The following is a 13,056-nucleotide window of genomic DNA, read 5'->3' on the forward strand; positions in this document are numbered from 1 at the left end:
TTTTGAATTTTGCTGACTATAATCCCTTTAATTGCAACTCTTGAACAAATCAGATACTCCAAGAGCATCTTCTGTTCTGCAGAGGAAGAGAGTCTTTTCCAGCCTTTACAATTCTATGATTCTGGGGGATTTATAAACAGGAGATTTGTCCCGGTTTTGCCAGCTGATAGTAACAATTATAAATTCACTATTTCCTGCTCTTAAAACATGTCTCCCTGCTGCTGACATATGAAGTTTCTTACCGTTAAAAGACAGGAGAGGATCCCTGTAATTAGCTAAGACATGAACATAATACTGTAATAAGATACTCCAAGTCACTCATTGTGATACTTTGTGCTGTTACTATGTATCATTTAAGGTTCTACAAAAGCCAGTATTTCCTAAAAGAATACTTCAAACTAGAACATATAGCAGCCTGAGAGGGAGAAAAATGCACTTAAGTGCATCTTTGTCACAAAATAAAAGAAACTCCTGAAGAATTTCATAGTCCCTTTAACCAAAGCAAAGCATTCAGAACCCTTCTACGTTGTTCCTTTCCCTAAATAGTTTTTCCTTTCCCTAAATAGTTCATACCTGAAACAAGTTGGATGCCCTTCTTCAGTGGAAGCAGTGGAACACAAGAAAAAAGCTCTGCATACACGAGTGTCCCACCTGACAGACATAAACAGGCTCCTCCTTACTCACAATCATGAACAGAGTCAGTACAATACTGTTACCACTGACAGGCTAACTGGAGAATTGATCAGCTTCTGTTTGGTTAAAAACACAACTGCTAGTCACCACTAGGCATTTATCATGGCAGAAATACTAAGCATTTTATCTAATTAGAACGCCCACCTCAAAGATCCAGACCATATTGTATTATTGCATGTTTATCAGCTTTTTTTTCTTCAGAAATGCTCAACTCATCATTCCTATCTTACATTCTCTTTAAAAGAGAAATCCTCGTTAGAGAAAGGAAAGAAATCCACTAATATTTCTGCAGATTATATTGGTGCCCAGCTTTCAATCTCCCACAACAATTTTATCTATGGTATCACCTTCAGAGGTTAAGTCTCAATTATGAATGGTTAAATGAAAAAGAAATTCATAACTTTGTACCTTCTGTATTCTGGATTTCAGTCTAACACAAGTCAAAGTTGGATCTAATATCCTCATTAGTGAAGACTGTATGTAACAGCCTTCCTTTGGACAGAGTTCAGGGCTTTTTAAGAGTAAATCTAACTAGAGATTAAATAAATAATATGTAACACTCCTAATCCATTTTCTCTAAATTGGTGCAACACAGGAATGTGTACAAAGGATTTAAATTCACAGATCTGAAAAAAAAAACAACTTACAGTGTTATATCCATCTGCATAGTTCTCCTCTCAGGAGAAAAAAAAACAACAACTTACAGTGTTATATCCATCTGCATAGCTCACCTCTCAGGAGAACTAAAGTAAGTGTCCCACCAAACCACTGAGTAGTTTTCTCCACTCCATTTTCTCCTACTTAGATTTTTAGATCCAAATCAAAGATTTAGGGAAAGGATTCAGACTCTACAAATTATCAACTGGTCCCTTTTTCTGGCCATTCTACCCCCAACAGCCCTTGCATGCCAAGGCTGGATCTCTTACTAGACCCATTATCCTTCTCCATGAAGCTCTCCCAAGCGCATGGGATACTGTACAGGCAGACCTGGCAGACTCCACCTTTCATCCAGTCTAACAGATTCTGTCAAAACTTTTTGAGAACCTCCATCTTTACTAATAGCAGCAGAAACACTATAATCCTAAAATCCGATACTTGGGGTAAAACTGTTTTCAGTAATCACCAGTGACATTCTCTCTCCATTTGCCACACAGTCAAAAATAGCTGGTTTTGTCAAATTGTATTTGATGAGGTCCTTTCCCTCATTAGAATTAGCCCAATTCCATGTGGCACTAGAAGCCTGGAATCCTCTGTGGGATTGTGTAATGGCCCATAGCTGCTGGTAACCAGCCACCACATATATGAAGTTCCCTGCATGTTATCATTTATACCCGTTGTAAAAGATAATCCTTCCCTCTGTGAGGAACACAGAGTCAAACCCACTAAAGAGTCTCTGACAACTTAACTGTGAACCTAAACTTTTGCTGACCTTCCCATTTTTCTTCAGTGATCTTTTTCACAAATTCCTCCTTCCTGTTCCCCTACAAAATTGTTTCACTGTCTAGTTCTTGCAGTAGCTATTGATGCTACATCAAAAGATGCTGCAGCTGCTGATGCTGTTTCTGTTCTCACAGTCATTTCAGTAGCACTCCAACATCTATTTCTATCTTCAGTCTGTGACAGTCTGCTCAAGACTCCACCAGCCTGGGAAAAAATCACTGCCAAAAGTTTTGCAAAAAAGTTTTTTCTTCAGGCTTTTCCTCAGGGCACATTTTGTTGACAAACTCAAAAGCACGACACAAAACCAAGCTATTTCCCCAGAGTGCATTTGCTGCCAGAGCTCAGAGGTCTTTTTCTCCACCTACTGAGGGAAGAACTTCCTTCTTTTTTTCCTTTTTTTTTTTCCTTTTTTAATGCTTAGCTGACTCATGAAATAGTCTTAACTGTTTCAAATCCGTTCAATATTTCCACTTTTGCTTTTGGAGAAGGATCCTCTAAGCTCCTTTTAATATATAATTTGGACTACAACAGCCATAAAACTTTGTTTAATAAAAAGGAGATACAAAATTCATTTAATAAAAAGGATTAAAAAAAACCTTGTCCAAACTAATCCAATTTACCATACAGATAATAATCACAATGAAGCTATGTATATTGCTTCTCTCTACTGCCCTTACAATTCAGGTTCCTGTTTGGAGTAGTACAGAATGGCAAATATCAGTGAATCACAGAATCATTTAGGTTGAAAAAGATCTCAAGATCATCAAGTCCCTTCTTTGACTCATCACCACCATGTCAACCAGACCATGGCACATCCGTTCATTCCTTGAACACTTCCAGTTATGGATGCACATATGACTCAACTCTGGATATACTTGTTATTCCACTACTGCCCGGGGGAGTCTGTTCCAGTGTTTAACAACCCTTCCCTGGAGGAAAACCTGATGTCCAACCTGAACCTTCCCTGGTGCAGCTTGAGACTTGTAAGCTTTTGTCCTATTGACTCTGTTGCTGATTGCCTGGGAGAAAAGGGCAACCCTCACCTGACTACGATCTCCTTTCAAGAAGCTGAAGGGAGTGATAAAGTCACCTCTGGGCCTCCTTTCCTCCAGGCTAAACCACCCCAGCTCCCTCAGCTGCTCCCCATACAACTTACAAACACATATCTGGTACCATATCATTTAGAAGAAACTATTTCTGCCTGAAATATCTTGTACCTACCTTACTCTATGCAATGACAGTGTTTTGCAGAAAAATCCCTATATTTTTTCACCTTCCCTTCTCACAACCAGCATTGATTATGAAATCTAAAGGAGAAAAAAACTTTCTTCTCTCAAGTGCATTTATTTCCCTAGAATCTTCAGGATTTAGTGTGGGCTACCTTATTGTATATCACTATTATATAACAACCACACCAGTTACCCCTGTTTTTTATTTTTTTTTATTTTCACCTATTCTTCAGAGGCAATTTAAAACCAGGCAAAGATGTAATGCAAAATATGTTCTACTGTTCTATCTTCAGAACAGGAGGAGAGGAGATTTTTAATTTGACTGGGAAGAAGGACATAGAGGAACTGTCTTTGGAAATAATTATTCTTCCAAAACCACATATATGCATATTAACTGCAAAGTGCCAAGTATTAGGTAATATACTCTTTAGACTTCAGAAATATTTTTTGTTGTTGTTAAGTAATATTTAAACTTCAATGAATTCCAAAAATTCATTGAAGCCCCAAATTACTATGCAGTCAGACTAAGAAGGGTCCTGCATTGAAAGCATAAAATTCCCTTGACTTGAGCTCAAAAATATTTTAGTAAGAAAAAGTTACAGATACTCCTTGGAGTATTAATTCACAGGAAGATATTCACTTACTATGAAGTTCTGAGTGCTGCTTAGATGGAAATATTTTTGATTAGGAACAAATGATGGAGAACTCATTCTCCTTTGCTGTTCAGTTATATTTATGGAAATTGAGAAAAGCTATTACATATTCAAGAAAGAAATTTTGCATTCAGGGTTTGGGTTCACCAAACAGTACAGTTGGATAAAGCACTGAATATAACTACGTGAAGAAGAAAACAGGCAGACAAAACGTGGTAGGAACTTCTCAAAGTGATTACAAGGTCAGTAGCTGCACACAGAGCTAGGAGCAGACCTTGCTTAATAGTACTTGTCAGAGTAGACAGACTATCATCAAGCTCACAGAAGATTAATAAAAAGAAGAACTACACTGAACTAGAGCAAAGTGTCTTTCAGTCAGAAAGTGAAGAGCACTAGAATCCACAGGAGTAGTTTAAAGGGCTTTATACAGTGAAAGATCCACACAGCTACTTTGGTGACTAAAAAGGGAATTTATGCTCTAAGTCCAAGACAGCTGGATCTATAATGTCCAGAGTTACACGAGTAATATATGCACATATGACTCAACTCTGGATGTACTTATTATCTGTGCAGTCTCTATCTAAATATAGTTTGAAATTTTCTTTGCATGACTGAAGTCAACTGATGCCAAAAGAAGCAGCTCATCTAGGTGCCACCTGAGCTCCATTTCTTCTTAAAGATAAGAAGAGTCACCTAATGTCTCTTAAAACCTGTGCAGACCCATTCCTCCGTTCTTGGAAACTGTAACATTTACAGATGTGACTGATTTCAGGAAAGTTTGGCAGGAAGTTTTCTTCATAAAACAGGTAGAGGTAAGACAGGCTTGCTTTCCAGATAGGGGAAAGACCAAGGACATAGTTTCAGACTGAGCTTCCACCTCAAAAGACTCAAACCCAAATCCCTCACTCCTCCAAGTGTGCATTGCTGTGCAGCAGAACAGTGTCACTCTTCCTACACTGGATCCAAACAAAGGCTTGCAGACTTGTGAGGTGGTCTGTGCCTGTGCCCTCAGCAGAGGCTGTCACATAAGTTAAATACTGTCTCACTCTGCAGCCAGCTTAGGCTGAGGAGATTCAGCTCAAACAGGGAATTGTACAACGAGTTCTCTCCTGATCAAAAAGTCAATATGCAAAACACCAGCAAATGCCTTTTAAAGAGAATATATGAATAGGCAGATGAAGTGCCTAAAATGGGTGAGCAGACTTTCTTAACCAAATTTACTTAGGCTCCGAAGAAAAGCAGAAACAGAATTGCCCCTGTACTTAAGAACTTCCTACAGGTTCTAGCACAAGGCAGCTCAGCACACCGCCTGACCCCATTCACCAGCTAACCATATCTGTTCTGAATCAACAAAGAACTGCACCCAGGGGAAAGAACAGTTTGGGGAGCAACTGGCATCCTGCCACAATCAACCCACCACAGCTGTATAAAAGTAATACTGATTTCCAGTGATCTTATTAGGCAGAAGTGACTAGCACCCTCTAAGAGTATGATCCAAGGCAGATGGGTTTTTGGTAGACTATACCCTTTGTACTAATACTCTAGTACTACAGCTTGATGCAAACAAGAAAATAATATATAAATACTGTATTTTTAAAATTCAAGAAAGTTAAAAACTTAAATAGTTAAAGTAATATTGCAATTTAGGTAAGATTAATTAAAATCTCTACACCAATCACAAAGGCAGAGCAAATGACAAACCTGCACATCAGAGAGTAAATGCAAATGACCTCTCTATGAATTCCCTACTTCTTCCAAAGTCCTGCAGTGAAACCCACTCCGTAGCACAAGGCACAGCTGGGTGCTCATCACCATCACTTGTTGGCAGACACCTGCCACAAAGTCAAACCTCCTCACAGTGTCACCTTCTGACACCCAGATCAGCCCTCTGTCCTGCAGGAGAGCCACTGGTACTTCCAAAGTTCCATGCTGGAGAAAAATGAGCAATGCATTTTTTTTTTAACTGAGGACTTTTGTTGTTTAGGGTTTTTATTAATACTATTTTTTTAACTGAATCAAACTCTACCAAGTCACCAAATGAAATTTGGTTATTTTCAGTTCATTGCCTTTCCAAGTTCAATAAAGACAATGAAACAGCAAAGCAATTATATATTCAAGCTTTACAAAATTCCATAAAATTTAATTATTATTTAGTAATAAGTAAAGATATCTGTTGTCACAACCTTTTGTATCTTACCATGTTACATAAAAATATATCAAATTCAAAAATATTGGTACGATTTTATTTTTAATTGCATTTTAAAGTCTTAGATCATGCACTTAAAGATACTGTTATTTAGTCCTTTAGTTAAATTAAACTGGATAGCCCAGAAATTCAAATTAAAGTCCATACCCAGGGTTTATTCCTTTAGCATTATACACGAAAAGTTATATATTATTAACATTTTTTCCTAACTGCCTCAGAAATTGAACCATTTACACAAAAATGTATCATATTTCCCAAAAACTAGCATCTCTTCATTACAGAGGAGCAGAGGAAGCTTAAAAGACAACATATTTTTCTTTAATGTACACAGAAACCTGAACACAAACATATTCAAGCTATTTCCCTGACACCAACAGTTCTACTAAAATAATGGCTCTGAACTATTGTGTGTGCAAGAAGTGCTGGAGAAGCAAAGGGAAGCCAAAAGTAAAGAAATATCTTAAATGCTTTTTTCCACCCACAAGGAAGGCAAACGTTGCACTGAGGCCTAAGTTATAAGAATACATAGAAAAAAAACCCCACAAAACTTTCTATGTCTATTAGAAATCTTCAAATTCAGATACTGGAAAAAATTAAAGAAAAATAACTTCAAAATATTTTCCCAGGAAGCACTAAATGTTTTCAGGAGTTAAAAAAATAACTGCTCTATTACGTTTACTATTTATTTGGTGATGTAATTTCAAACAAACAAGATTATTCATATAAAAATGAGAAATAGAGAGTTTTCTTCACAATGGTCTCTGAAAGTAATGAATCATCAATGTAAAACCTGGGTTTGTTCTTTCTAAGCTGTGAATAGTATCAATAACACAAAAATTTTATATTCCACATTCAAAATACTCTTAGTTTTTATTTAGCCATAAAATGAAATATTTTTAAAATTACTTACATTCTGCATATTTCTGAAGTTGAGAGAACTCTCCAGGGCTAAGGTTAACCCACTTCTCCTGGCTCGTCATAGTGGCAGGAAGGGTCCTCCTGGTGTATCAGAAGAATATTCCTTTTGACCCAGGTGTTATAAACTCCATAAAGATTTTTAACTTCAGCTCACAGTGTCTGGAGAGTGCTGAAATGGGACCAGTCGACGTGGATGAAGTTTTTGATGCTATGAACTGTTCCAAATGTGTTGGTTCAGTGGCAAGTTACAGCACTGTTAAAAGAGCAAATATTAAATACAGCATAAATACCAAATATACCAGAATAAGATATAAAATATTAAATACCAGGATATACCAGCTTTCCTGTGGGAATACTTGTAACTAATAAATATTTTCTCCTATACAGTTTTGCTCAAAATATTTCCATACTGTATTTGTCTGCAAATAGTTTTATATGTATTTCCAAACTATTTTTTTTCAATTCCAAGTGCTTATGTTCAGAATTCATTAAAAATTATCAACTGTTTATGATCAAATGTATCTGGACACACTTTATGGAGATGTTCCCGATTTAGCAACAACCACTGAAACAGCAGATATTATCTTATCAGTAAACTTAGTTCCTTATGATTTTAAAATTGAATTGCTGTAACTGGATTTTTACCCAGTTATGTTGTAATTCAGCACTTCATGGCCTTGTCAGAAATGCTATGAAGCTTCTAACTGTCCATGCCAAAATAAAATAGATTCTGCAGTTTGCTGAGAAGTTCATGTAAGAGCTATATAAATATTAACTATTCCAACAAAATAGTAGGGGCTTGATTTCCAGAACATCACAGCATTGCTGGTCACTAGTGAAAATCAAATATAACTGTTGGCACCATCACAAATCAGTTCAGGGGGGGAAAAAAAAATCAAATTGTGGGTGCCTTCTCATCCCAATTTTACGCAGTTTCTACCCCTGTAGTACAGACCCTCTGCCCTCTGACAGCAATGCATTACCAACACCACTCCTGGAACATCAGGTAGGCTGCTTTTCCTCTAATTTTAGCTATCTGAGAGCCAGGTACTTCATCTGAGATTGTCATCTCAGGCGCTCCCTTTAATCATCACAAAGAGACAGGTGGCCCAGGCAGCAATTAATCCTTCCAGTTTCAACATAAGCTTAAAATGTGATGAATTGCCTTCTGTGGTATTTATCTTTTATTGATTACAGAGGTTGCCGAGAAGACCAGTTTAGACTAGAAAGCTAATTTTAGACTGCAAGTGGAATCTCTTCCTATGTCTAGCAATGTATCATTTATAAGGGTTAAATTACAAAAAAAAAAAAAAAAAAAAAATTCAGACCGAAAGAGACCAACACAGCAATGGAATGAGTGCTAAGGAGGGAGATGTTGGTAGCTAGGAAAGAATAGAAAAAGGAGTCATGAGAGACAAGAAAGGAAAAACAAAACAATTACGAGGAACAGAAGCATGGGTTAAAAAAACCCCACATTAACCTAATCAGACAACAGGTTTTTTTTTTCCTCCTGTTATATATATACAAGTCTCATCACTGGACAAAGAAACTCATGCAGACACTAAGGACGACACCTCAGTCCCAGAGCTTTCATTGCTCTCAGACCTTTCATTGTGAATAATTTGAATGCATGGACTATACCATGAGCAATGTCTAAGTACAATAATAGCTGTCTTGCCTTTAAAAAATTTGTACCAGAAGAAATTCCTCTGGTCTTCATCTCCTCTGTTAGAAAAAAACTAGGATGAGTTGGAAGATCTAGAATCTGATCAAATACATCACATAATTGTATAATATAACTGAAAAAATAATGAAAATTAACAGGAGCATTGAGATTGGGATGAAAAATGAAACATTAATGTGAATAAAACTGGTCAAGTACAAGGCACATCAGCCCTCAAATCTCTGAATCAATGTCAGTGCCTGAAAAAGGTCAGAAAATACAAATGCTAAATGCGCTATTTATATCAATCTGCCTTGTGAACCTCAATACTTTTACTGATCTCAAGAAAAAAACAACAATGGTCAATTGGCTCATTTTAATCAAATTAGAGATGTTTCTGGCAGTTGATTAGATTGTGTTGAAGACAGTTTTGTATCTTCAAGCAGGCATATATTTTTTATAATCTTGGCAACTGATTTGATTTTACTGATTTTTTAAAATTGTATTTGCATAACTGATTTAACATAACCAAAATTTTCTACCACAATTTCATCCAGTTTTACTATTTGCATCATCCTTAACTTCATTAGCTTCATTACCTACAAAAACTAACATTGCTGAACACCGTAAAGTTAGAGATGATCTTGATTATTGAATATGCATATTTGTGATAAACAGCTTACCACCAGAATTACTACAGCTAGCAAGGTAATGATGCTGTACACTCTGGTCCTATGAATCCATCCATATGGAATACGTTTAGTTGACCACTGTCTACAAAGTTTGTTGCCTACACAGTTCATCAGCAGGGAAAACAGATATAAATTACCAATTCTGATATACTTTCCCCACAACAGACACCCAGGCTCTACAGCCTAGAACCAGAGTTGTAACAAAACATACATGTCCTGAATGAGATGGCAGCAATGGAAAAAATGTAGTATGGACATGGCAGGCTCACAGGAAAGAAGATGTGGTTTGTGCCTAAGACAGCAGCTATCATGGAACATACAACAGAATTTAAGGTTACATTTTTATTCTGGACAACTCTCAAATGCAAGTTCTGTCCTTAGAAAGGGAAGCCAGTGGGGGGACATAGTGGATCTAATTAACATAATTAATCCCTGTGTAATTTGGGAACAGGAAAGGAGAGTTAGGCAGTGCTCTAAGGGTGGCTCACTGGTCTTTGGACTGCAGCCAGGTCGTGACTCCACCTCAGTATATGTGATGCAGAAATACATAGACACATACGGGGGAAGATTTCACCAAAAGGAAAAATAACCTTCCAGGTACTTCCTTTCTTCAGTTTCCTGTTCTGCTGCAGAGTCCCAAACAAGGAAAGATCCCTGCATCACTTAGTTTTTCACAGTTGTACTTTTTACAGTGACATTTTCCCATTTTATGTAGATAATATCATGGTTATAAGAAAACAAACAGTATACAGATGTTGATGACAAAGGTCATCAATGTATATTTGTGTTATTTGTTAAGGCATACACTGGAAGATCACCTATATACTATTCAAATATCCAAATTTCTGTAAAAGAAAATACTAGCTGTTTTGTATTATCTTTTTCAGAAGTGTTTAATATAAATTCACTTCCTTACACATTATTTTAGTGCTCTTTAAGTACTTCAGGAAGGCTATGCAGTGAGAAACTTATAGATAAGTATATGAAGAGGAAAGTAGTATCAACAATAATACTATCACATAGGAAAAAAAGAATCTTGAACTACAACAAAAATCAAATGTGATTTTGGTAGGCAAAATAAAGATCAGCAGCTCTAAACAGATCACACACAGTGATCTGACCTGTTCATGCAGAGATAAATTTCTTTGAAGAATACAATACAGGATACAGTTAAAATACATACAACGTCAGGTAGGAACTTTCCAGCAATCCTCTAAGAGTTCAACCTATTCTGGGCAACTCAGATTTGTGCATACATTTTGTTAATATACACTTAGGCAAGATTCACAGCCCTCTCAGCCAGACACAAAGCAGGCCTTACAAATAAGAGAAACTAGAAACATGACATTAACAAACCATTCATTTAATCACAAAAAGAATTAGAAAAAAAATCTTCCTCCTCTAGCCACTGACTATAATAAGTCTTAGAACTTCACTCTCCTTTTTATAACATGTTTTCCTTTATGGATTTGAGAGTTTATTAAGTGTTCTGTCAGGATTCCTACCAGGCCACATATCCAAACTAGGAAGCAAAGCTTTGTTAAAAACTATACAAATCAAATTACTTAGCATTCAGCCAACATTGCTAACCAACTTAGATTTCCAGGAATTCCCCATGCCACCGAAATCCTCAGCTGCTCTTCAGAAGCCTGGCTGACAAAAGAAAAATGAATATCTTATGGAGGAAAAAAACCACAGAAGCAAATTCCCCATATGCCAACCTCACGACTCAATCTCATTCCACCTCATCCAGTCCTCCCCGTAAGGAAAGATGAGTTTTTGGAGAGCATTCAGGGCAAAATAAATTATATCAGTCCCACAAAACTGATCAACAACACCAATTTCAGCTTCGAACTTCGGCCATGGAGACACATCCAGGTTCTCAACCAACCCAACACAACTCCTTGGAAGGCAGGAGAGCTTCCTCTGAGGTCCAACCTCACTGCTGTGTCTGAAAGCACAACACTCGTCTTAATGCATGCCTTAAGGGACTTATTTCTGTTTACCATAACAGGAACACTTAGAACAGCCTAGAAACTGGCTCTTGGACTTGCTCAGCCATCTTCTGCTTTCCACCTGCCCTTCCATAATGTCCACCCCACACACAAGTCCAACAGCTGCCAGTTACTCTGTGAAGGGGCCCAGGGTAAAGCTATAGCAAGTTTCCTTCCACAGAAACTCCAGCATTCCATAACAGAACTGATTAATTAATTTTGCCTGAACCATAGGAATAAATAACATAGAATATTTTATACCTTAATTGCTATGGAGGCTGCAGCAATTATGCCTATCAAGAACTCTTCTGTATAGAATGTGCTTGGTATTTCCTTTAGTGGGGGTCCTACATTTTCACCATGGTTAGTTAGATCCTGTGATTTTCAGTGTGGGTGACATAATGGATTTTCCAGAGGAGAATTTTTACATGTCAGATAACACACATTTACGAGTCTGCCTGAACATTTTTTCTGTTCTTCCAAAAAACCCAAAACATGTTAACAGTAATTAATTTCTTGCCTGGAAATGTAGGTATTATGTACAGGTATACAAGACATATCTAAGTGTTCCTGCAATTGATTTTACACTTTGTAGAGAACAATGGCTCTACTGCCAGAAATACTCCAAATTTGCATGGTTTAAAGTTCAGTATGAAGAGCCTGATGGGCAAGAAATTCTACCAAAATATCTGCTAATCACCATTCTGGTTTCTTTACTTTCAAATACAGAAGTAATGTAATTACTTATAATTGCTGCCGGATTAATGGCACGAATGAAAAAAATGAAGCCACATAACAAAACACAACAGTTTTTTCCTACTGTACACTGCATATTTTACATAAAAACATCCCTTGTTTTGCACTGAATTTAGTATAGAGTCTTTTTAGTGGTACACTTTTTTTTCTTCAATTTAGTAAGAGATGTTTACTGATGTAAATTAATACAATTCTGAAATATAAACTATAAACATTGACACACTGAAATCAGTGATAGTTTCTGTACCAAGCTGAAAATATCTCCCTTTAAAGAAATGACTAGCACAACTCAAAAGCACATTTGTTCTACTGACTACTTTATTCCCAGGTGTACTAGTCTGGGACATGTAAAGGCATCCATTTAAATTTTAATACAAAAGATATGGACTGTATTCCTCAGAGAAGCAATTACTCAAATTCTCTTTCTTGAATTATTTATATGGAATATATCAGTAAACACTAAGAAAACACGCAGCACAAACCCTATTGTGGCATGCTAAGCAGAATACTTGAATCTTTTTGAAAACATTACACCAATACTACAGTTTGTGACAGGGAAAAATATTAGCAACAAAAATGGAGCACTGACAAAAACCAATCAGAATGCAAGATAGCAACATCCCTGAGTACAGTTAGGACTCATTTAAGAGCAGTTTAATACTTGAAGCAAAGTTGTTAAGAAAAATAATGTTAAAAAAAGGGAGATACCAAAAGGAGAGTATGGAATAAAACCTAAGAGAAACAAGTGATGCACAATACAGCTGCTCACCTAAGAAGCAATCAGCCTCTCCTGAGCAGCAATCAGCCAATTC

General features: G+C 36.8%; 1 protein-coding gene across 5 annotated transcripts in view; it reads right to left on the bottom strand.

The window, feature by feature from the left end:
- DGKB (diacylglycerol kinase beta) overlaps positions 1 to 13,056 on the bottom strand; it is a 333,031-nt gene that overhangs the window by 292,636 nt on the left and 27,339 nt on the right. For all 5 annotated transcript variants that reach the window (XM_036402463.2, XM_036402471.2, XM_036402486.2 and 2 more), the window contains exon 2: positions 7,132 to 7,392. In XM_036402463.2, the coding sequence (XP_036258356.1) occupies positions 7,132 to 7,201 (70 nt within the window). In that variant the 5' untranslated portion in view covers positions 7,202 to 7,392. The remainder of the gene's footprint in view (positions 1 to 7,131; positions 7,393 to 13,056) is intronic.

This window comes from Molothrus ater, chromosome 1 (assembly GCF_012460135.2).
Source record: "Molothrus ater isolate BHLD 08-10-18 breed brown headed cowbird chromosome 1, BPBGC_Mater_1.1, whole genome shotgun sequence".
NCBI lineage: Eukaryota > Metazoa > Chordata > Aves > Passeriformes > Icteridae > Molothrus > Molothrus ater.